The sequence below is a fragment of the Lissotriton helveticus genome, chromosome 10, assembly GCF_964261635.1.
Source record: "Lissotriton helveticus chromosome 10, aLisHel1.1, whole genome shotgun sequence".
Lineage (NCBI taxonomy): Eukaryota > Metazoa > Chordata > Amphibia > Caudata > Salamandridae > Lissotriton > Lissotriton helveticus.
The window spans coordinates 140,150,637-140,176,396 of NC_136071.1; the positions used below are offsets into that span (position 1 = coordinate 140,150,637).

The 25,760-nt window shown below is 44.3% G+C and overlaps 1 protein-coding gene across 3 annotated transcripts in view; it reads right to left on the reverse strand.

Moving 5' to 3' along the window:
- Positions 1-4,948: 4,948 nt before the first annotated feature.
- MICALL2 (MICAL like 2) overlaps positions 4,949-25,760 on the reverse strand; it is a 189,722-nt gene continuing 168,910 nt past the window's right edge. For all 3 annotated transcript variants that reach the window (XM_078664948.1, XM_078664949.1, XM_078664950.1), the window contains exons 14-17: positions 25,605-25,678; positions 22,446-22,560; positions 5,827-5,873; positions 4,949-5,733 (exon numbers count right to left, since the gene is read on the reverse strand). In XM_078664948.1, the coding sequence (XP_078521074.1) occupies positions 5,621-5,733; positions 5,827-5,873; positions 22,446-22,560; positions 25,605-25,678 (349 nt within the window). In that variant the 3' untranslated portion in view covers positions 4,949-5,620. The remainder of the gene's footprint in view (positions 5,734-5,826; positions 5,874-22,445; positions 22,561-25,604; positions 25,679-25,760) is intronic.

Consider the following 25,760-nt stretch of genomic DNA (forward strand, 5'->3'; position numbering starts at 1 on the left):
GTAGGGGCAAGGTGGAAAAATATAAAATAAATAAAAATAAACAGATCTCACAATCTCAGGCACTAATACAGTAGCAGAGATACACAGCCTGTAAATGCTTATTTACCAGTGCTACATTTCTGGTTATGCTGTCCTTTGACGTGTTACACACAAAGCAGGCCTTGCTGCTAGTTAACATGTGCAGTTTCATGCATTGAGTGTGTGAGTGGACGAGAGGGCCTGAAAAGACAGGCCTGTTCATGGCTAACGTGAACTCGTTAGAATATTTCAGATTTACACAATAAATGGGTTAAATTCTACATACTAGTAAGTAAGTAAGTATACTTGTAAAGCGCACTGTTACCCCATCTCGGGGTGTCCTGGCGCTGTATACCGCTGGGGAACCCGTCCTGGCTTTCCCTGTGAGATGGTCCCTCCTGGGCACCTCCAAGGTGAAGCCAGCCATCCCCGGCGCTGATGGGGCCGTTGTGGAGATTAAGCAAGCTATTGCCCAGAGTTGCAGAGTGGGACCCATGGTTAGCGTAGGCACCTCGGCGAGAATTATCGAGTCCGCGGACATTGACCCAAGACCCTGCCGCGTCGGAATTGAACCCTGGTCCCGGGCCGATCTCTGCTTCAGGGTCTGCCGCTTCTTACCAGTGAGCCACACTTCTCCACAACTCTTCAGTTGTTTACAATAAAAGGCTTAATAAGGGATTGCTCCACTCTTGGCGGTATTTAGGCATTACAAACTAGTTAGGGATCTGATTCTTGAGTGCAAATGACCTTGTGTAGTTTCTCCAAGGGAGAGCCTAAAAAATCCAGCCGACAGCACCTTCTAGGTGCTTCCTGTAGCCATAATGGAGGTGCTTTTTAACTGTTCTGGGTAAAGAGTGCAGGAGCCAATAAGGGATACCCCCTCCCCCCCCGGCTCCATAGACCACCATATATTTTAAAAAAAAGTGTAAAAGATACTGGTGTTTGGGCAGGGGCAAAAAGATGGACTGGCTGCTAAAAGGATGCTGGCGTGATTTTCCTACTTCAGGCCTAGTGGCATAAAGGTATGAGGGAAGCTGTATATAATTCTGCAATAGAACACCTCTAACAATCTATTAGTAATTTAAATAGTACCATCTGTGCAGGTATGAGTGATAAAATATTATTGGGGTATTTTGAGGTTTTGCTGTAATAACCATTTTGTTTGCCGAGTTTCAATAATTATTATGGTGATTTTTATCCACATTGTTCAAAGAATAATATATAATAAATGTTTTGTAGATTACGAATACTGATTTGGGGTATGAACCAGGGCATAAAAAAAAAAACTACCTGCTGTTGATGTGCTGATAGTTGCTGGAAGGAGGAAAACATCTGTTATAGGTTCAAGGAGCCCTGTAATCTATGACAAATGTGGCTTTGAACATGCCCAGTGTTGAAAGATCCCCAATATTGAGGTCTGTGGTGGGGAGCTCAGCTTTACTGTCCCTAGAGCCAACTTATCAAGGAACATGACAAAGTCATCAGTGATAATTGTCACAGTCACAGTCAGAGAGGTTAAAGTGTGCTTCCAAGTTAGATGGGGGTATCTCTTTCAAGTGTTGTATCACAAGACTATCATATTTAATTCTGTACTAGACTTGGGTCACATATTTTAGGACCTTACTGATGTCATGGGCTTTCTTACGGAGCACAGCGCTCCCTTTAGATCACTTCTTCGGGTCACTCTGAAAGAAAGAAATTCATTGATAGTGATGAGTATTTTGATGTTGAAGAGGTCTTGACTTCAATATCCTCAGCGCCTTAATTGTGAAGAGCAGCTCAACATTGAGTAGGCCACCTCAAACACCGTGGTACAAAAGGGGGTGGTGATGGACGGAGCATCTGAACCAATCAAACACTCACACCCAGTCAACAGATCTGGGTTTAATCCATCACCGTTCTTTAGCCCATACTGCCATCCCAGTTCAGACATGGCCATATGCAAATCAGTCTGACCCTGTGCCTCATGGGAACAGTCCAGCCCGAACTGCCAAGCCATGCCTTTCCTGGACCGGAAACAAGCTTCCGAGGACCGGTTTCTGGCATTTCAGCCGTCTTCAGCCCGGCTTGCTTTGAATCCAGTGGCAAAGTGAGCAGGGGACTCACGTCTGAGCATACCCTGCCAACTTATGGCTAACAAAGTGGTACAAAAGGGGGTGGTGATGGACGGAGCATCTGAACTAATCAAACACTCACACCCAGTCAACAGATCTGGGTTTAATCCATCACCGTTCTTTAGCCCACTCTGCCACCCCAGTTCAGACATGGCCATATGCAAATCAGTCTGACCCTGTGACTCATTTGAACAGTCCAGCCCGAACTGCCAAGCCATGCCTTCCCTGGACCGGAAACAAGCATCATGGGACAGGTTTCTGGCATTTCAGCCGTCTTCAGCCAGGCTTGCTTGAATCCAGTGGCAAAGTGAGCAAGGTGAGCACCTCAAACACCATCACATTGAGAAAGTAGCTGGTATCAGTGTTCTGCTTGTTGATCACTTCTGTAATAGGTTGGGATGGTGATGTCCCTTATTGCAGTGCTGGTATGACCTTCCTCTCTGTGGAATATATGGACAGATAGGCTTATCCTGGTGTGCTGGGTGGCGCTTCCCATCCCACACTGAGGAGACTCGGTTTTAACTATGCACCTTTCTTTGCTTTTTGGCAACAGACAGGCAAATTATTTGATTGTCTGTGAGGTTCCTCCACAACATACTTATAGCTGATATCTGGGAGACTACACGAAACACATAGTAATCTTTTTGTTCCAGTTTTCCAAAACAGGGCTGACACTTCCCAAATAGTAAGGATATAGTGCCTGAGAGGAGGTAAAAAAGGAGTGGAATCAAATATTACTAAACAGCACTATAGTACTTGAAAGACAATAGGAGAATGCACCGGAAATAAACTCGAATACCCCCCACCCCCACCCCCCATGATGAATGGTAATCAGGAATGTAATCTTGAGAGTACGAGTAGTTTTGGCATAAATCTACCAACGTTTCTCACTTTTATTTAATGAAATGTCTGAGCTGCTTCTATCCCTGTGTGGGAGCAGTTTTCTTTACAGGTCAGCACTTTGCTAATTTCATACACAACCTGTTTCCCTCCCACTCAAGAGAAATGTCAGATTTTAAGTAAAGCCCACCTCATTAGCACATATGCGATTTGACAGCAATGAAGAAATAAAGTATGTTTTATTATATCAATAATTAAAAACAGGGAAATATACAAACACGGTTTACAAAAAAAAGCATAGGTCTCGTATAATTACTAGATAAACACACTGTGACTTTCACAATCTGCTTTGACATTTTCCTTTCGCGCTTGAGGTCCTTGCCCAGCCGGTGACAGTCACTGCCACCTGGTGGACAAAGATATATCGACACACATTTCTACACAGTACCTGGTGCACCACCATTCTCCAGGCACAAACAGCCCATGACTGCCATATGCAAGGCCATGCTGCGAGTGCAAAACAAAAACAACATTCCCCAGACCGGTCAATCAAGCAGGATGGTGTGATGAAGATAACAAATAATGAATCATTCGACGGGATTCCAATATTAAATTAGGCCACGCACCATTATATTTTTATGAGTGGGCTTGCAAAAAAAGACTCAGAACTCACCGACACCGTTCTGCATCTACAAGCCACTGCCTTCATGCCACATATTGTAAACCAAACAAAAATCTTCCACTGAAGGAAACGTAAAAACCTTCTATCCAGGCAGTTCCACTCTTTACAGCAACCAGTAAACTTTAACAGAATAGAGCAAAGCATTTTTTTCTATAAAAAAAGGCTTGTAAACAATGCGATTTTGAGCTTATATACATGACCCTGTGTGCAAAGCTTTTGCAAATAAAAGATTAGCGTTGTAGTTTGTTTTAGCTTAGATGCGGTATGAAATAGGTGAAATGGTATTTAGTGAAATGTTGGCTGATCCAACAGACCCGACTACAAGTTGCATGGTACAGATGTCCCGATTGGTTAGAATCACTGATTCTAGCCAATCGCTCATTCAGGCCAATAATTGCATCATTGCACCATGCTAGTACCAATTTTTGGCCTAGAATAGTAAATAAGCATGTAGACCTGGAACTTCTCGGCCCTTCTCTGCATGGTCCTGAGGGATTCCTCAGACAATTCCTTTTGCATTTATCACCCGGCTATATGTAGGCATCAAATTGGAGCTGGGAGGTCCATGCAGACCGCAGGCAGGAACCATGACAATGTATGGTAATCTTGGTTGCAGAAACACGGGGACAGAGCGTTAACCCCCACACCATACTTTTTCAGCCAACTTTAATCGCCCCCCAATAGAATTTTTATCAGATCCGATTTTTTTGCTTGGGTCAGTTGTGAAACTTGAATTTTCTGTGGCAATGTAAAATGATTACGGATGTTGTAATAGAACAATACATTTTACACAAGTGGAAAGACTCTCCCTAAAGAAAACCATCCCAATGCTCTGCAGAAAACCTTAACACGAATAGATGCCTCTTTCAGTCCTCGCTCTAGGACAACCCCTGGTACGAAGAGCCTTTAGGACAGATCACCTCTCCATGCACAGAGGGTACGTGCACACGCCTGGTTTGCAAGCTCAGAGGTCAACTAATACTTCCATCCATGAAAGGTGGATTAAAAAAAAACAGTAAAATACACTTCTGTAAAATTATAAACAAATGATTACTTGGTTGTAAATAACTTTGGATTCTGGTCCCAAAAGCTATTTGTTAAACCATACACAGACCCTCAGGAAGCTCTCACTTTAATAAAGGAATTATTAGCTGGAGTGACAATTGAAGCATTGTGCACCCATAGTTAACTTATACAAAACAGCATCTAGAAAAAAAAATCTTGGCAACAATGAACCTATAGGAAAAAAAGGTGAGATTAAGAGATACTGTATTACACAATATTCACCACTGCATTTTTACTAGATGTTGACTTTATTATTCCTCGGGTATCCAAGACGTGTTTACAAACATCATAATTTTTCATTATCTTCCCACACCGGAATGCCACGAAGAAATCTATAAAGGAACATAAAGATATTGGCACGTATAGCTGTGTTTTAGATAGTGAAAAATAAAGATACTGATTCCAAGAGGCACAGCCCCTAGGTTCTGGCGGAGTGTGTTTTTAAAAGTATACACGCTACAGGCTCAGAAAACGTGTGCAAACTATTTCAAATGTTTTGCCCGACTTTTCTGCAATCAATAACAGCAGTTCGTGAACACTCCATCTCCAGCACATGTGCACTGTCATAGTCTTCACGTCAACTAGGCAAAGATTCCATTGTCTCTGACGTGTTTCCTGTTCTTTGAGGCCACTTCCGGTTTCTTGGCTCATCCTCTGCATGCGCGTCATGTCCTATGTACGTTGTTGAGCTTGTTTCCTCGCTCTGCTGGTGACACCTTGCACCCTATATTGACTTCTTTTTTCCCAGTGACCAGTGTTAGGACGACATTCGAAGTTAGACCAGTACAGTGGAATTGTTTTCCTTTACATCGGTGCAGAGGCGAAGTCATCTTTGCAAGTGCAAGGAGCGAATCCTGTGTCAGCCCAGTATTACCTGTCCTCGCTCAAGGGCGTCAGATTTTCACTCCGAGCTTTTATTTTTATCTTTTGGTTTAAATAAGTTTGAAAGGCGAAATGTTGTTTTCCTCTTGAGCCCCGGCGTGTTGTCCTTCTCTGGAGTGTCTTTAGGAGTATCTGTCGAGAAACAAATAGCGGAACAGACACTCAGTCTCTTTTGCAAAAGTCAACAATGTAAAATCTGAATATTTGTAATGAGTGCGTCCTCACCGTGCCTCTGGATCATTTCATTCACCATACGGTCCTCTTCAATCTCTCTGTAAATGAAAGGAAAAAGATTGGACTTTTGATTGGATACTGAAATCTGTGCATCATACATGAAGCTTTACGCTTCATACTCCTAACACTGCTATAAGATATTATTGAAAGGATGCCTAACCCTGAAACAGACCAATACAGGGTCAGAAGACATGGAGAAAAAAGGCACCAAGAGTTGGGAACATTTTATAAAATTTTATTACATGTTAAGTCAAATGGGAGGAAAGCAATTAGAGGGAAAGGAAAGGTGCAATGAAGAGAAAGGCAGAGAAATAGAAAGAGAGACTAAAATCAAAGTAAGAAAATCAAAAAGTTAATGTGAAAATGAAATACAAAAATAAAAGAAAGGGAAAAAGATAAGGAAAAGAAAAAAAGGCTAGGGAGAAAGAATGAAATACCTTTGCAAGTAGTAACCAGGAAATAATGAATGCAACACGTATTCTTGAGTATTACTGAAACCGACTAGAATGATGTGTAGTGCTTATATATTATGTTGTTGCCAAATATACATTGTAGCTGTCAGCATGCTCCAACTTACTGACCACCTACTAGACCCACATAAGGCATTTAAGGGCCATATGTAGGTAATCTCTATTTACCGATTCTGAAAAACCAAATTTTACTGATTCGGTATTTAAGAATCGGTCAATAGTATGTAGGTGAAAATTTGGTAAATTTTACCGATTCTGTACTATTCGGTATTACCGATTCGGTAATTCCCATTCATTTCTATGGGCCTGGAGGCCCATAGGAATGAATGGGAAGCCATTCACTATTACCGATTCGGTAAATACCGAATCGGTAATAGGGGGAACATAATCAAGTGTGGGAGAGTGTCACATTGACTCCCTGTTACAACCCTGAATCGTGCATGTGTGCACATGTGGCAGACATACATGCCCTACGGGCATGTATGTCTGCCACATGGCACTTTTAAAAAAGCACAAAATTGCTTTTTTAACGGTTTTCGATATTTACCACCAACTTGTATTTGGTGGTAAATAACAAGTCCTTAAATCAAAAATAAATGCACTCACTTGAGTGCTCCCTACACAGGATTTAAGGATTTGGTAATTTACCGATTCGGTATTTTAAAGATTCAGTAATTTACTGTTTCCTTAAATTACCGAATCAGTAAATTACTGAATCCTTAAATCCAGCCACATACATTGGAAAAAGCGAAATACTGGTCAGTTATGGCAAATTTACCGATTTTCGGCCGTTACCGACCGGTATTAAGCTACCTACATTTGTCCCCAAGATCCCTAGAAAGGATGCAAAATATTTGTAGGTCGATATTTTTAATCTCAACTACACATAATGAAACAGACGCCACCAGAGGCCAAAACTTTATTTGAGCTGCTTTCCATTATACCATGCAGTGCACAGTGTACCTTATACACTAATTAATCCCTTCAATGGGAGCACTTTTTATAATTTTATCCTTTACTGGTCAGAACATTTAGGTCCTGAAATGGGATTGGGCGTTTTCTGAAAGAATCGTTGAATCCAAAGGAGAATCCACCAGTGGAATTCCCTCAGCCATCTGGCTAATATGGTGGAAGAAATAGAGCCGGTGGTGTCTAGTCCGAACTAGCACTTCCTCCAGAAATAGTCTAGTTTCACATGACCACCTGATTTATCTACGGTCATTAGACAGCATCTCCAAAGTACAATTCCTCTAAATGGTTCGGATTTATTATCTAGTCTAACAGTACAGAAAGGGGTATTTTAGGAAAAGGCCAGAGTTAATTGACGCCAACAATCTTCAAAGAGCATTGGCAAGGCCAATCAGTAATACTCAGGCACCGAGCTACTGGCTTTGCTAATTTTGGTTTACTTGGCATTTCTTATTCATTAAAATTATCTATAGGTCAGAAATGGCCTTTGCCTTCTTGGAATGGTAAACTATAAATAAAGTATAACAAAAATAAAATGAAAGCCAGTGCTGGTATGTCAACATTCGCGCATATGCTGCGTACACACAGGCGGGCAATAAAAACCACTCCAAGATGCCCACCCAGGTGCGTGCATGCATGGGTTACCATCTTGGAATAACAAATATCATTATAAGGTGGTCGCCTATAAATATGTATGCGTGCCGACGCACCTGTGACAATCTGTGGATTTTTTTGTTTTTATAGATTATCGATAAGAAGGTTGATATCCATTTTCAAACAGTAAATTAGTAAATAAAGGGCAGGCTAATGGATAGTGAGCACCCCGTTAGCCGAGTACAGCCCACGAAAAAACAATTTTAGAAAAACAGAAAGTGAAGTCCAAGAGAAGTAAGGGAGTTCAGAAAGAATTGGATGAGTGGGGACCAAGACGAGAGACTGCATAGACAGGAACAGAGGTAGAGTGCGATAAAAGCAAGGCGCCCCATGGAGAGCTAAAAGAGAAATGAAATGGCAGCCTGGGAAATAAAAGACAATAGCTCCCCCACGTCAGCAATGAAAGGATATAACTAATCCAATGAGAAACAATGCTAAAGTGGAAATACACCAAGAGTTGGTTAAACACCAGAATGTCAGGAAGGGTGTGGATTAGAGAGCGGGAGCACAGGTCAAAATGGACGGAATCGCTTGGGAATGACATTCTCAAGCCTTTTTTGTTTTAAAAAAAAAGCAATGCTGAAAGTGAGGCTTCCTGTATGTGAAGGGAGAGGAGGGACAGACAGCTAAAAGTGTAACAAGCATTGGCAAAGCCATTAGGTCGTGCCTTTGCAAGAGCTATTGGCTTTGCCAATGTGTTTTAGTCATCTTGTACCCCACAGTGGCTGCCATTCAGCATGGCTAAAAGTTAGTGGCGTGGCGTGGAGAGGGGCATGGAGTCTCAGAGTGGAATGGAGAAGAGTGGAGTACAGTGTTGTGGAGTGGCACTGAGTGTCGGGCATTGAAGTGGCACAGAGTGGAGTAGAGTGACGTACAGTGGAGTGGCATTCAGTGGAGTGGCATAGAATAGAGTGGAGTGCAGTGTTGCAGAGTATAGTGGCACAGAGTGCAGTGGCGTAGAGTACAGAGGCCTAGAATTCAGTGGTGAATATTAGCGTGGCATTGAGTACGGTGGCGTAGAGTGGGGCAGAATAGAATATAGTGTTATAAAGTACAGTGACAGAGTTTAGAGGCATAAAGTGGAGTACTGAAGAGTAGAGTAGCATAGAGTGCATTGGTATAGAATGATGTAGTTCAGAGTAGAGTGGCGTAGAGTGCATTGCTGCAGAGTGCCGTAGAGTGCAGTGGTGTAGAGTGGCATAGAGTGCATTGGTGTAGAGTAGTGTGCTGTAGAGTAGAGAGGCATAGAGTGAAGTGGCATAGAGTTTAGGGGCGTAGAATGGAGTGGTGCAGAGAGTGCAGAGGCAGAGTGAAGTGGTGTGGAGTGGTGTAAACCACCAGTATCAAGCAAGATTGTCAAATAAATCCTCTCACTTAGAAGTCAGAGAAAGTAAAGTAAACACTAAGGTCCCTAAGGCAGAGCGTGACATTTGACATCGGTCTTTGAATGCCCAGCAAATGTGATAAAATAATAACAAGATTTACAGGCCTGTTTACGGAAAGGGCAAATGTGGAAGAACACAAGGGGCATGGTGTGAAAAGTGTTTTCTCCATGGGAGGGACAAACTCACCATGGACAACCTAAAACAGAAAGCCAGCAAACAGAAAGCCAGAAAATGAGAGTTACAAACCACAAAGCCAATGGTAAGCAACATGTGGAGTGCTTTACCCAGGGAAGCTTTCCGAATGTCCTCAAGATGTTGTTAGTAAACAAGACAGCTGGGCTGTCTAGTAGGCTTTGACCTAAAAAGTATTTTTGCCAGACTGCAGCTAAATGAAAAAAATGGAAGCGTGCGCATTTGGCTAATCAGCAAATCTAAAGTCTGCTTGCGAGTAAGAACTGGCTGTAATATTAAATTGGAGTAAGTCGAAGCTTCACGATAAGGTTTATTTTTTCTATAAAGAAGTAAAGTAAGGGTGTTAGCAGCGGAGTCGGGGGTGCTTCTTTCTAATAGAAAATACGAAAAAAGATTCCCATTAGGTACAGTTTGGTTACGTTATGCTAAAAGTATATATTTTGAAAGTACTTTATTTTAGCTTAAACTCTGAATCCCGTTTCACATTTTCTCCTTCACTGACTGGACTCTAAACTCCCACTGCTTCACATGTACTTTTTTCTAATCCACCGATAGCGCTATGAAGTAGCTGCAGCGCTCCACGTAAAATACATAGGAAGGAATGAGGCTTCTGGATCGAAGCACTCACAGCTTTAGCCGCACCTATGAAGTACAATTTTACTAACACATATTTAATTCATTTTAGGAAATAAAACTGATTAACTATTCAAAATAAAAGGGTAGACTAGGGGATCTCATGAAATGTAACATTTGCAGGCCACTTTCAGGCCATCGAAGCAAATGAAATTATATGATGCTTACATTTTTTATTATTTAAATTAATTACGGGAAAGACACCATCTATTTTTTTTTTTTTTTTAAATCAAGCAAGAAGAATGTTTACTTAAACGCAAGTGAAGTTACTCAAAGACGGGGGCTGGTTCTCCCAGTGTTCAGCAGTCTTCCTGCTTTGCAATTAATAGCGCGCGCTTGCGGATGTTGAAGATGTGCCCCGAGGTCTTTAGTTCCGGTCTCGCGCGCCGCGTTTTCCTGCAATCCTGGTAAAGGCAGCCGATGGTGCCTCTGATACCGGAAGAGGCCCTACGTACCCGGAACCAGCTGGGATTCTCATTCCGTCAGCTGTGGCTCCTGGTGGGTTCTGTAGTGTCCTAGCATGGACACGTTCTAGTGTTCCAGTGTGATGTAACTTACTTTACACCCACCCACCACAGACGTCATGGTGTCACATGACGCTGTCAATAAATGGGGCGGAGCGCACGTGCTCGAGGCTATTCCCACTACCCTCATCTGGTGTCTGTGTCAGTCATTGCTGCTCCTCACATGTGGGCCTAGGGCCCTCCACCTCAAACCCTACAATGGCGACGAGGCCGGTAGTGCAGCCCATGCGTGCCACTACCCACTGCTAAATCTTCTAGGAAAAGGGGAAGAGAGCTGCCCATCTAGAGGGCATCCCCTGTGTCGAGGCGCGACGCACCGAGAAGACCGGTGGGCACGTCGGAGCCCCGCAGTGACCGGGAGCCCCTCAGCAGGCCGACCGGAGCCCACCCGCGTCGACCGCCACCAACGAGTGCCACCGAAAACAAGCGGACCGCCCAGTGCCCACCTGCGACGGCCGCGTGACTGAAAAACCCCCACCGGAGAGGTACTCGGGCCGGGCGGAGCCCACCCGCCGCGACCGCGACGGAGCATCTGGCCCGCCGGCCGAAGGTGAGCCCCACGGGCGATGTGCCCGCCATAAACTGTGGTGATCAATAAGCAGCGCCAGCGGAGCCTACCCGCGGCCTGCCCGAGTCGTCCCCCGCCCCCGCCGCGTGTGTGCTTGGAAGCAGCAGGGGCACAGAGACTAATGGCGGCGTGAAGAAGTGCGGCCGGACCCGTCAACAACGAGGGGGAGGGAGCGGAGTAGCTAACCGCCTCCCGACCCCCCTCGCGACGTGATCAAGACCAAGCGGAGCCCACCCGCGGCCTACCGGTGGCATCCCCACCCCCCCCCTCCCCCCCCGCGAGGAGAGACACTGCAGAACCAGCGGAGCCTACCCGCGGCCTGCGAGGTAAATGGCAAGTCTCCGCCGCGCAGCGTGTGTGAGGAAGGGCTGCTGCGGCGGGAGACCGGAGAGTGGAGCCTGCAGCAGCTGGTAATTAAGCAGAGCCGGCGGAGCCTACCCGCGGCCTGCCTTAAGCATCCCCGCCCAGGAAAAAGTGACCGGAGCGACACGCTCCCCGCCTGAGGAAGCCTCATCAACCCCCCCCCCTCGCGAGGACTGCCGAGGCTGCAGCGGGCGGGGAGGGGAATGAAGGAAGCGCCTACGCGCGGCCCGCGCCGCCGCAGATCAGAGGAGCCTCCACCTCACCTCGTGGGCTCCATGGAAAGGAGAACAAATGCTGAAGCGCCTGGAAGCGGCCAGCGCCGCTGAACTGAACTGCGACCGTGCCACAGAGACACTGGCTGCCAGGAGCCTCACATACCGGAGAAAGTGAAAGTGCCGGCAAGAATCAAAACATTTAAACCCCCCCCTGACCAAAACTCTGCACGCACAGGCATTCCTATGTGCCCCCACCCTGTGAGCAAACACAGAATATGCCAAGAAAAGGGACTCACCCAGCTCCCTGCTACCAGCAGCTCCAGCCCCCCTGTGCACCGAGAGAGCACAGACAATAGAGTGCTCAATCAGGGAAGAAGGTATCAAGCAAGGCAGGCTGCTGACACAGTGAACACTGCCACCCAGTGGCCAAAAGTCAAAGCGCACCTGCAATTTCAAAAAAAAAAAAAAAAGAAGAAGAACTAAAACAAGCATTGCACAACGCCAGAAAACTCATGCAGCAAGGAAGTTCTCAACAGCGCAAGTAACAGCGAAAGCATCTAACCTCCCGCAGCAAGTAACTGCGCAACAGCGCAAGTGACACCCACACACACCAGCAAGGAGTCGGCGGCTGCCACTTCCAACGCGTCGTGGGTAAAGGCACCAATGCCTCACGAAGCATCCAAGCACTGACGTCTGGAGGAAACGGCTGCCAAACACAAAAAGAATGTCCAGGGAAACGACTGCCGCGATCAAAGGACGGAGAGAGCAGCGACGCCTTGTGGCCACAGGCGTTCACCGCATCATCAACTACTCCCGTCAACGGTCCAAAGCATCAAGTACCCGACGACAGCCAAAGCAGCAAGTACCCAACGTCACGCCACAGGCGTCCCAGTACCCTGAACAGTAAGTGCGCAAACAACGCGCCACGTGGCGACGTACAGCCACCGCCAGCAGAAAGAAGAATGCATGCAGCGCCATCGCGCAGAACAATCTTCGCGAGCGATCGCCCATCAAGTGCCGACCCGCGACAGATCCATGGCGCCTCCCAGGAGCCGATCCCCAGAATGATCGCCCATCAAGTGCTGACCCACAACGGGTCCCCCAGGAACTGTTGTAGCGCAAAGTCCGACAGGACGACCGAAAGCAACCTGCCATGCATCGGCAGAAGTGGACCACCAACCGGTCCAGGACGTTCAACCATGAACAGGTCTACAAACATGGACCCCCGAACGTCACCAACAACCATCAAGAAAAGAAAGCATCAAGAAAAGAAGGTTCGCGACACCAACTCTGGCTGCTGAGGAAGAAGGAGAAAGTGTCCCCGACGAGGACAAGACCAGGGGTACACATGCAGGGTGCGCGCACTGTATGGAGGACCCAGGTCAGAAGAGAAGACACAAGTTTGGTCCAAGTGATGTCGCGATGCAGAAGGAAGAAAAGGAGAGATCTGAGTGGCACGTTTGCCACCGTGAAAAGGAAGGATGAAAAGGAGAGATCTGAGTGGCACGTTTGCCACCGTGAAAAGGAAGGAAGAAAAGGAGAGTTCTGAGTGGCACGTTTGCCACTGCGAAAAGGAAGGAAGAAAAGGAGAGATCTGAGTGGCTTGTTTGCCACCGTGAAAAGGAAGGAAGCATATCCATGTGGCCTGTTGCCACAATTAAGAGTAGAAGGAGAAGTCAGTGCGAAGCAACGTCTTCACAGAGAAACAACTAAGGAAAGACAGAGAGGAGTGCAGGAAGACGAAGACCGCTCACTCCCGAAGAGAAGTAAGGTGACAAGTGCCAGGACAACAGTGAGAGGAACACGAGGCCGGAAGAACACCAGTGGCAAAGAAGACCAGCTGACAGACGATGTTTCCGCACACCCAGGATCTGCGGAGAGGAGCAAGCGAGACCGTTAGTGACATCCACCTTTGGGGTCACACGGACACTGGACACATGCCAGCCGTGGTGACCCAGGGGCAGAGGCCTCCGGGACGCAGTCCCCGCGACGAGAGACGGTCCTCCGACGCCCATCCGAAAGGTCCGGGGAGGGCGAAGACATCGCAAGCAAAGACAGAAACCAACAGCTACCTTGGGACGAGGCTGCGGAATCTGAGGTGAGACACATCGTCTCTTCCATACCCCCACTGACGGCGGCGCAGGAACAACTGATGTGGACACATCCAGCCCAGCGCGAATCCGAGAAAGAGGACCTCAAGGATATCCCGTGGCAGGGGAACACCGACGAGAGGGGTCATCCTAGTGAGAGGGATGCCTTGCAACGGATCTGACTTTTGCTAAGTAAGACAAAGACCACAAGTGAAACCAAGGCCGAGACCGGTATGTGAATATCATTTCACGGCGAACAACAAGAACTCTAACTGCACCCGTTGCCACGGAAGTCAACACAAGAAAGACTGTGAGGACAATTTGGTTGCAGAGTCATCAACAGACTGTTTCCATCGAGCACCACAAACCGGTGCCACTGTGAACTGATGTTACCCGCAACAGGTTGAACACCATCTGTGATTCCAAGCAGCGGTTGATTGAAAGACACTGCGGAAGCTGAACACTTGACTACACCCTGATACATGTTATTTTCCCCACAGGTTGATTTTTGAATGTGGGTCCTTGCAATTAAAAAATGGGAGGGATGTAGTGTCCTAGCATGGACACGTTCTAGTGTTCCAGTGTGATGTAACTTACTTTACACCCACCCACCACAGACGTCATGGTGTCACATGACGCTGTCAATAAATGGGGCGGAGCGCACGTGCTCGAGGCTATTCCCACTACCCTCATCTGGTGTCTGTGTCAGTCATTGCTGCTCCTCACATGTGGGCCTAGGGCCCTCCACCTCAAACCCTACAGGTTCCAGATGTTTAACCGCCATGTGTGATGCTCTTTTCACCTTCCTGTTTCCCCGGATGCTCCTTAAACCGTGTCTAGCAGGATCACCACGCTTTAAATACTTCCTGACCGAGCCTTCTCGGAGACGGATAGAGTTCCTTTTGCAGATGACAGCGCTGCATTTAGGGCAGGTTTACACTTGACAGTTTATTATCAACAGTTATGCAGCATGTAACCGGGCTTGCTTTTCGAGATTTGGGTAAAACATTAAAAAAACATAATTGGCAAAGCACATCGGTCTGGTGTTCGCTGCCAGCCTTTTGGCTTGTTTAGTTTTGTCCTGGGTTCTGCAAAACTTTATAGTTGTAGAGCTGCTTAGCCCCCTGCTAATATAAAACAACTATCTAAAAAGCAAAAATGAGTTTTGGTCTCAAAAACACACATTGCCATAGTAGGCCCTTGCATGGAAGGGAACAACAGATCGTCAAACTGGTCAAGTCGCGAGCAGCCTGGCAACCTATACACACAATTTTCAGTGTGGCATAGATGGCAATAATATGTAGCTAGTAATGTACCTCTCCAAGTACAGCACCCTAAGACAGGTTTCGAACAGCAACCACCCACTCAACATAGCTCTGAGCAAACCAGCAGACAAACACCTTCCTCTTCCAAATTTCAAGGACAAGGTTACAGAACAATCGACTCCCTGCTATGGTTGTGGAGAACCATGAGTTTTTAATTTTCACAGTGGAGTAAGAATGGTGATTTTGCCCCTGATGTCATTATGGTGCAGTATAAATGGCTATGTAGTCAACTGTAAGGATTTAGGCAACAATTTAGAAACTAGTCACCCTACTAGTTAAGTTGTGGAGTGACGTGGGACCTCAGAAAGTCTCTCCTCACAGACCGTGCAAGCTGTCTGGTTGCATAAGACATATAGTGGACATACTGTGAACTTAGGGTAGGTTTAGCTGTGGCGGACATTCCGCCGCGGTGCTGCAAAAAATTACGTGTGCGCAGGGGCCGTCTGACGCACACGCCCACCGTGACGTCGGACAGCCGGCGGCCGTCCGACGCACGGAAAAGGTTAAAGCCCACCCACTGTTTACCATTGGTTGGCTTTGTTGTAACTCACATTTACTTGATTCTTATTAGATGGCATGCCTTCTTCTAATTGTTTTGTTCCTCTTTTGAGTATAGCCTCTTTAACAATTTTTATTGGCTCAAGATATACCTCCGCTGCTCACTCTTAGGGAACTACCTTTTATTTTTGGGATAAGCCCTCCATGAGAGTGCATATGTTTTCCAGCTCTCTCCCTCGCATGCTTCTCTTCTGGCCAAATATCCACCCCTGTCCTCCCTGCTGTGCTCTCTTCCTCAAGTGTTGCTCTCTACCTCATATATGCTTCTCTCCTTCAATCTCAGTGTTGTCCATCCCATGTGTGCTTTATCTCCTACTACGATATTGCCCTCTCCCTCAACTGTTTCTTTCATGGCCCGCACTCCATGTAGCTCTCTTCACCATGTGCTTTTCTCGCCACTCTGTTAATGCTGCAATACATCAGCAAACAGCATTTGCAAAGCCGATAGGTCCAAAAGGGGAGAGCTATTGGTTTTGCTAATGTTTGTTTTTGCTTCAGTTCATCATTGGAATGCTGTTTTTTTAATGAAATATGATAGAGCAAGTCTTCAGCGTTTTGTTTTCAGTACTCTGGTTCTAGTATAACTAGTGCATGATGTGGCGTAAAGCTGGCTCCATGCAGAATAGGATAATTGCAAATTTGGATCATGACTGGTCTTGGCTAGCCTCATATTGTGGCTAACCTGAGGACTGGGGTTGCGGAGTAGCTGAGTGATACTGACGATAAAGAACCAATGGCTTATTAATAGCATATGCATGTGAGCATGTGAAGACGAAAAGGACATGCTGACTCATTTTGTTGGCAAGCAGCTAGAGGAAAATCTTTTAAAGTTAAGTTATTTTTCGAGTGTAGCACACAAAACAAACGCGAGGGGATGAGATGGGAGGTCGAAGAATCACCATTTCCAGATCTGCGCTGCAAATAAGGGGGTACCTATTGATTATAATGAACCGCTGCTAGCTCCTATGGAATCTTCAAAGCATGGTCACCAGTACACATAAGTGATGGAAAGAAATGAAACTCATATCTGCAACAGTTTGCAAAAAAAGGTATAATTCAAAAATAAAATCTCATCAAATGTACAATACTTAAAAAATGATAAATCAATAGACAGACGTATAGCCAAAGAACATCAGAAATAAATATTTGTATGTGTTCAAGTTTTTCCAAACAATCGTAGGCAGCATCAAATTAGATGACAAGACACGTGCTCAAAATGCAGGATGAACACGCAGTGCTTGGAAAACTTATGTGGCGGTGCAAAATGGTTACCAATAAAGAAGAAAGACTGCGAAAGAAGTTACAGCTTGGCAATATACATGGACAATTTGGGGGTAACAGTTCATAATTATTCAAGTGTGCATTTAAGTAATTAATAATTAACATAATTTTCCATCAGAATATTGTTGACAAAGTTTCAGCCTTTCAATGATTCAACTGGTCATCATCAGGACGGAGAAATGAGAGCGCACAAAAGGAAAAGATTCCTGCGAGTTGAGCACACGTACCATGAATTAATCTTGTAAAACACCCGCTCAGTAAGGACAGAATTAGAAATGGGTAAACGCTACACACATTTTGATAAGGGGGGAACCTTCAGGAGACAGGAGTGGAAGCAAAACATATACGGAGCCTCCAAAGGCAATGCACTAATGAGCAACTTCACACAGGGATAGCCCTGATGGGTGAACCCAGAAACGGGCAACCTCCAATGAGTGAAAACAAACAGGGATAGTCAACTAGGTGTGACTTCTCATCGGGATATGCTCAAGAGAGAGACTTCATGCAGGGTTATCCTCACATGTGTAAAGTCACAGAGGGGCGGCCACCAATGTGTGATCTAAAAAGGGAAAGACACCAATGCGAGAACTCCAAAAGGGATAGCCCATAATGTGTGAATTCTAAAAAGGGATAACCCCCAAAATGTGAATACACGAGGCAATAGCTAAAGATGTGTGAATTCTCACAGGGATAGCTGCCAGTGAGCGACTGCACAAAAGGTTAATCCACCCACCCTCAATGTGTTAAGTCACCAAAGGACAGCCACGAATGTGTAAACTCAAAAAGGGATAGTGGCCAATGTCAGAAGTCGAAAGAAAGATAATACCCAAAGTGTGGACCTTCAAAGGGATAGTAAATATGTGAGAGTCCACACATGGTTAACCCCGAATGTTTGAACTCACAAGGGATAGCCACAAATGCATGAACTCACAAAGCGATCGCCACTGATGTGTGAATTATCACACAGATGACCTCCAATACGTGATTTAACATAACGCTAACCCTCAATGAGGGAAAGCCACATGATTTTTAAAAAACATAACCCAATGTCAGACCACACAAAGACTACCCAATGTGTAATTTCATCTCTTCGGTGATCTAGAAACATTTAGATGGCGATCAACGCCTTTCTTGTTGAAGTATAGTTTGCACAGTGGATTATTACAGACATGCATGACACTACTCACGAATATTAGTTTCGCAGAATGAATATTTTGTTTCCTGACAAAGCACATCTTAGGTAAGGAAGGGGTTTTCGAATTGGTTATAAATTCATGTTATCATTCATTCCATACTTTTTATTTTCCAAGTTCGTGGCACACCTATCTAAAAGAAGAATGTTTGACTCACTATGTCTATGCATAGGAATTTAAGCAGGTTTGACTTGGCTTGGGATGCTGTAGGCTGTTTTTGTTTGAGCCAGCCATGCATGCTACATGACGTCCCAAGAAGAAACACACAGTTTTGGCTGCCCTAACAGTCTTTTTTTATAAAGAAAATATAATAAAAATGAATAGCTATATATAAATACAGGGGATTTGGGTCAGGCTTCTTCATCCAATCCTTCTGTTCAACCGCCATTCACATTTTAACTTCTGCCCATCACACTATACAGCATGGAGAAGTGGGTCCGCCCATATCAGTCATTGTCTATCTTTGTGAATGACAGATTATTTCTTGAGCCCATTTGCACATCCACCCACCACTTCGGTGCTAAGGCTAATGACACAGTACATCGTACCTTTAGACGGTGACATTTTAAATTGTAATTACTTTGAAAGTTGTATTGCCAGTTTATGTTGAAAAATAAATAAATAAAGGCTTGCAAAGACCACAATTATTGGCTTTGTCTCTGCTTTTTATGAAATCCATTCAATGTTTGGCACAGATACTGGTTAATACGGGTAAAAACAGGTCACCGCACTACCCATTTTCCACACATTTGTTCCACAAACACGTCCACCATAGTCAAACCAGGCAAAGTGAATCAATGTCCAGAATAGTGGAGGACCCCATCAAGTTACCTTCGAGAAATAAGCAGGGAAAATCCCGGCCAAGTCTCAGATGGGAACAGTAGTAAAAAAAAAGAATAAACATTCCCTGCAGCCAGATCATGCTCCACTAAAGAGCCCTAGTTTTCCTATCTGCTGAGGAAGTTCTCACACTAGTGGCCTTTGTCTGCAACACTACAGCAATGCCTTCTAGCTGATGTGCATGCTTGCCAACGGAAAATAATTCAGGAAGTACAAAATGCCTTATCTTTTGCCAGAACAAACACACCAGCCGATCTGGAAGAATGCACTTGGTCCATTGAGATTGCAAGAATGACAAAATTAAGCCTGATCTGCAAATGCCTAAACGACTCTGTCCCCAAAAACCTCTTGATCAAGGTCTACCCTCAATCTCTTTTCCACCAAGGCTATCATCAAAAAGATTTCAAAACAAGGCCTTTGCACCTACGTAATGTGTAAAATGTATGGTGCTCTCTTGCGTGCAGGGTATGATTGGTAAAGCGTGCACTCAGGCAACGGCCGAGGGGCCAGTATCCCAATTCCAGCTGTGGGCTGCTTTTTTGGGCAGCCTGAGGGGTTCCAATCTGGGAGGTGCCTGCCTTGTTTGGATGCCGCCAGTGGCCCAGTAGGGGCCGGAGTGGCCTTTCTGGAGGCAGATGGGCCTCCATTACCTCACTTTTACCAATGGGGCAGAGGTGTCACTCCCTTGCTCTCGCTGGGCCAGCCCATTAGTGTATGCAGATTGAGCGGGGCAGGGGGCCTTAGCAGAGGTGGTCTCACTTGTTTTCAGGTGTGTTTCACCAGTGTGAACTAATCCCTGCATTTATTTTTGTCTAAGTGAAGTTAAGAAAACATGCCTCTGTCAGAGACCCTCCCTTGCTGTAAAACTTGTCGAAGCAGTGTTTTGCGGAAAGGCACTATGCAAATGTGGACCACTTTTTTTTTACCGTGCACGGGCCTATTTTTTATCCCAATCCAACCCTGCTTATGTGTGTAGCTGCAATTTCATTTTGCAGCACACACTGTAATAAATAAATGCCAAATTGAATGGCGTCTCAGTCTCCTTTTTTTACAGCAAAATGGGTGCGTCAACTCGCACCATGAAACCCACTTTTGGTGATCCAGTGATGGGTTTCACCAACCTTCCTCCTTAATGCCACATATGGAGTTCTGGGTGGTCTCCGTTCCAGTTGCTTTAAGGGCTATCCCTTTGTGACTGCACTAAAAGATGGCTTTGTATGTGTAAATTGGAACATCAGTGGTTTGCTATTAGTGAGTTCACAGATCAGGAGCTATCCCGGAGTTGATTCATAAATTGGTGGCTATCTGTTGGCGAATCCACAAGTTGGTGGCTATCCGTCAGAGAATGCACAAATTGATGGTTATCCTTTTCTGGCCCACATTTCAGAGGCTATCGCTTGATGAATTCACACATTGTGTTTATCCCTCTATGAATTCAACCATTAGTGGCTGACCTATGGTGAGTTCTCATATGGGTAACTATCCTTTGGTGAGTTCACATATCATGGCCATCCCTCTTCGAATTCACAAAGGATTACCACTAAACTTTGTGAATTTACAAATCACACCTATCCCTTTATGAGCTCACACATCAGGCCTATCCCTTGGTGTATTCACACATAATGGCTATCCTGCTTTGAATTAACACAAGAGGTCTATTATCCCATTGTGAATTCACACTCTGGATCTATCCCTTTGGGCTTATCCCTACACGAGTGTGCACCTCTGCACCTGGATCTCAAGGCAGCTTTAATTAATTCACCAATTGCTTGCAAAAACCAAAGTTCAACCAAAGGTCTCTCCTACCATTCTCATTTTGGTTTCATTTCAGAAGACATCTTTAGTGCAGCGGGAAAGATACTTTAGCCCAAATACCTTAATCAAGGCATTTCCTCCCAATCATTAAAGCACATAATCAAGGCACTAGTAACAAAATGGTCAGTGAGTAACTATAAGAAAGATTTAGCTTTAAAGAACGCATGTAAGTGCGCAGAACAGGTATTACCTAAAAACGGAGTCATATTGAATGCTCCTTTGTCAAACAAGGACAGATGGATCTCAAAGAAGCTTAATTATCCCATAAATGTAACCTGTTTGAGGCTCATCACTGTAGTAAGGTCAAATGCTCTGAAAAGAAATGCGCGGAGAGTGTGAATAATTCTAAATACCGTAACCACCCTGACAGGGAGCACTGAAAGGGAAATCTCCCCCATTAGCAGAAAGGAGTAATATACCCATAGTCCTCTACACCAAACCCAGGCAATAGCTTGGTCAGAGTTACCCTCTGATCAAGGCACAAATGGAAGTACTGTGCATATAAAACAAATTATCACCAGCTAAGGCAAGCTGTTCAGGCTTAATGATACCAAGCATGAGGTTAGAAATATGTGTCAGTTTAAATACGAGTTCACCAGCCTAAGACATAGCTCTCAGAAGTGTACAACTATCACACAGGGGTTGTCCTGTGTAGGGCTAGCCTGTATGACAAACACGTCATACTTAAACAGAAATTAATCTCTAGAGCAAGAAATAGTTCAAGCAATGTGTAATGAAAAAGGGTGAAATCCCCCCTTCTAGAGTGCAATAGCCAAGCTATATTATTCTCTGTGATCATTAACAATTTCTCAAGAAAAATAGAGTCTGGTACATTAAAAATCATGAGTCACAACTCACTGTAAGGTTACACGTGATCACCCCTCATTTCGTGAGCTAAAAGATTTACAATCATTCAGGAAAGCCTTGCTTTATACACTTTAGGTGGACTTATTATCACTTTAATTGTGATAGTGCAACTAGCTGTAGCCCTACATGAAATTTGAAATCAGAAAATTCTACCAAATACCGATTCTGTAAATTAGGATTTTGGAACTACTACAGGAAATACATTTTACCAGAGGTAATCTACACAAAAGGTTTTCAAGCATAGTCTGAAAAAATGCTGAGGCCCCAGAATGCGGGGGCATTAATATGGGTTACGACATATTAAGTTGATGCAGAGTGTGTACCATCAATATCTTCACATCGTTGTGCATGCTCAAATTAGAGGCATAATGAGGGGCAAGTAGGAAGATTACTTAAAGGGCAGAGGGGAGAAAAAGAGTATAGATGAATCCATGTGTATACATTTTTATCACACTATGGGCTCAATGCACACTCTTTTGGTCAAAATCTAGTTCAATCCTCCTACTCTATATACGAAAAGGACAAAAAAAACATGAGGTTCTGATTGCAGTCCATATCACTAACCTGCTGTCTCCAGCAACTGTCCAACGTGAGGAACCATACAGAAAACAAATAGGAAAAGAAAGGCTGAGGGACAGAAAGCCTGAACGCTGAAAAGCATTGCTCACCTCAGTCGATCATCATCCAAGCAGTCGATAATTTCACTTCTGTTGTTGACGATGTTCAAGTACTCCTCCAGCAGTTTCTGTTCACGATCCCGGTCGCGCGGAGTTTTTAGTTTATCTTAAGGAAGCAAAAGAAATAGATATTTTTATGGTGAGACAATAGTAACAAGAAACTTAAACTAAAGGAGAGAAGTTGCATGTAACTTTAGAATACAGCTGATGGTATTAACAGAGGGGAATTCTTCAACCTCTCACAAACCTGAAACTTTTAAATGGGTTGGGAGTGATAAATTGATGACTGATTACATCAACATCTGTAAGTACTTTCTGTGTTCTCATTTCATGGTCTATATTCCATATTGCTTCTAGTCAACCGAACATTATAAGGCATCTCCACACTAAATTCTTTAAAGTCCACCTTGAAGAAACAAAGAGGCCCTCGATGGTTAATAACTGTCATCGTATTTTACCAGAGTGTTTTTAAATCTGCATGGCGCTCTGCAGCAGCACTGATATAGCACTTAAATAATTTTCACGAGAGTACAGGCAAGTACTTTCATGTGCTCCTCTGTTCTCAGCAGCAAATAAAATGGCAAAAAGAAGTGACATCAAAGGTTAAGCTAAACATTAGCTAGGTTAATTGCCTGGCCTGCCCGAGCATCTGATTTGGACCTCACGTACAGTGTGGAGTGTTTCCAAAATGCCTGTAATGTAGCTGTTCTGCAGATTACAGTTAATGGGACGGCAATCTGGAAACAATAAAAAGAAGTGCACGTGGTTTCATGCAGCTAAGGCTCAAACATCAAGCTGGGAACAAAGCTTCTAAGCATGAGGAAGTACCAGAACCCAATAATTTAAGCCATTATAGATAGATGTAGTCTCAATCTAAAATCATAACAAGCTAAGAAATGGCAAATGAGAGAACCATGCAACATTTTTGCAAGAAAGATACCATTTCCTAGATCAAGTGTGAAATTTTGAAAAGATGCAGCCAGCTAGAAGTTGAAGATGCTTTTCTTACTATCTCTATTGTCTCCCCTTCTTGGGTAGGGTGATTGAATCCAGGAACAAATCCTACATGCTGCACTGCAAATTCTCTTGGAATTGAACTAAACAAGGTGTCCACGTAAAGTAAAAGATAAACAGCGAAGACCACCTTCTGCATTTGTAAATTCCTTGAAAGTTACAAAAGACACTAGAAAGGGAAGCCTAAGCAAGCAGATCCTTCCAACACAAAATTACGTAAGTTTAATACAAGACCATTTCAGAATATATGAAAGCGCTTATCGTTGAAGAAAGCTGGATGCCCATCCAACCCTATATTTGGCCTTCCACTTGATAGTATTGACTACACGAAATGCTTCAAAAAGTCAAATTGACATTCCTATCTCAGCATTGGCAAGCACAGATACGCTCTATTCACTGGCTCGAATCTACTACTTACTGAGGACCCCAAAAATGCATTTAACGTTTAAAAGCATGAAGGGAGCACTGATCCTGAACGATAAAAATGGCACTTAAGCACTCATTACAAGTAGTTAGGTGCAGTATTACTGGATAGGTTTAAATGGTAATACCACTCTGCACAAATATTACTGGATGTGGTAATATCAGGTCATTTATTACACCAAATATTACTAGGTCCAAGTAGGTGGTATTTGAGAGTGGGGAAAAGCAAGAATTTTGTGAGAAAACATGCTGCAACCAGCTCATAAAAGAGGGTCCCATATTTTATCGCTCGTGCGGTGCCTCATACTTGCAGTGAACAGTAAATGGGGTGATAATGCCTCCTAGAAATACTGGGCCCAGCATTAGCAACCACATTTTACTTGATTTGACGGTCAAGTAGACAATAGTAGTTGAGAAAAGATGGATGAGCAAGAACCTTGTCTTCAGTATCAGCATTGTAATTTAGGCCTGCATGGCAGGCAGTCAGAGATGCAAATCAAAGGAAACCTACACCTGCCCCACTGATGAAAGACTCCTTTATCCTCAGTGCCCCCCTTGAAGGAGTTCTGAAATTGGACTTCTCTCCTACAGGTATAGGATACTTGAAAAGCATAGCAGATCAATTTGTTTGACAAAGGATTGAGTCACTATTTGATACACAATGGCACCCAAAGACCTAAACTGACTGTATGCATGGATTGATGAGGAAGATGGGCGCCCCAATCACCAAATTCAACTGAAAGAAAAAAAAAAGCACCCATCCGTACCGGGTGGTAGGATGACAAAAAGTGTCATGGGCTCCAAGTGTCCACTGGACAGGATAGCAGACAAAACCTAGTTCAGGATAATGAATGCAGGGGACATAACACTCTGGAGGATGCAGGCATGTGGATAAGAGCACTCACAGCTCTGACACGTACATGTATTTTCAATAGTTTTGTTACATAATTTGGTCAGCTCACAAAGAAACGACGCAAAACTAGTGGTTGTCTCACTGCTCAGTATTAGCAACTGTGAGATCAGGTAATGGCACCTCAAGCGAGCAGTGACAGGGGCACATTTCAAGAGGCAAAGTCTTCAAAGTGAATAGCACTGCAGGTAAAGATTTGAGGAACAAATTGGGAGTCCTGATGTGACAGGTTTCAACGTCCCTGCTTTACCCAGTGTCTCTGGTCCTGTTTGGTCTCGACGTCTGCAACAGCTGATTTAGCACTGTGCCAGTTTCTTCTTTCAGCCTCAGCATTTTGTTTGTGCCAACACCATTTCAGGCAACAATTGTCCCCATCATGGAACCAGCCTTGTCATCTGTCCGTCAACTGTGTAGATGTGTGTGACCTCTTTCACCTTGCATTTGAAGGAAGAGAGCATGACAATAATCGCTAAAAAGAGAGCACCCACCCAACCAGGCGATTTTTGACCAACTCCCATAGAAGCCACTTTTTTTTATGGACTGTAGGTGAGTAACCAAAGACTGGCAATTGTGTGTAGCTGTGTTTATTCTGTCCAATATAACTGTGTAATCATTTTCTTCTAAACCTTTCACAGTCATCTGGCAGGCAGATGGAGTTGCGCACACATTATTTTAGAAAAAGGCATTTTCTAAAATAAAAAAATATCAATGTCTAGAATTAAGGTGCTAATAGTTTGCATATGAAAGAGCTTGTGGGTCAGCCTTGGGACATTTACAGAGAAACATAAAAATGCTTCGCTCACCAGGTTTGCTCATTAGATTACGGAGCTCGCTTTCCACACTCCCTTGCTGGTCTTCAAGCGCCTGTTGTTTGGATCTGGAAAATGCAACAAAATAAAACATCTTTCTGCAATAGTAGACAGGTACGGTAGTTATGAATTTCAGGTATTACAGTAGAT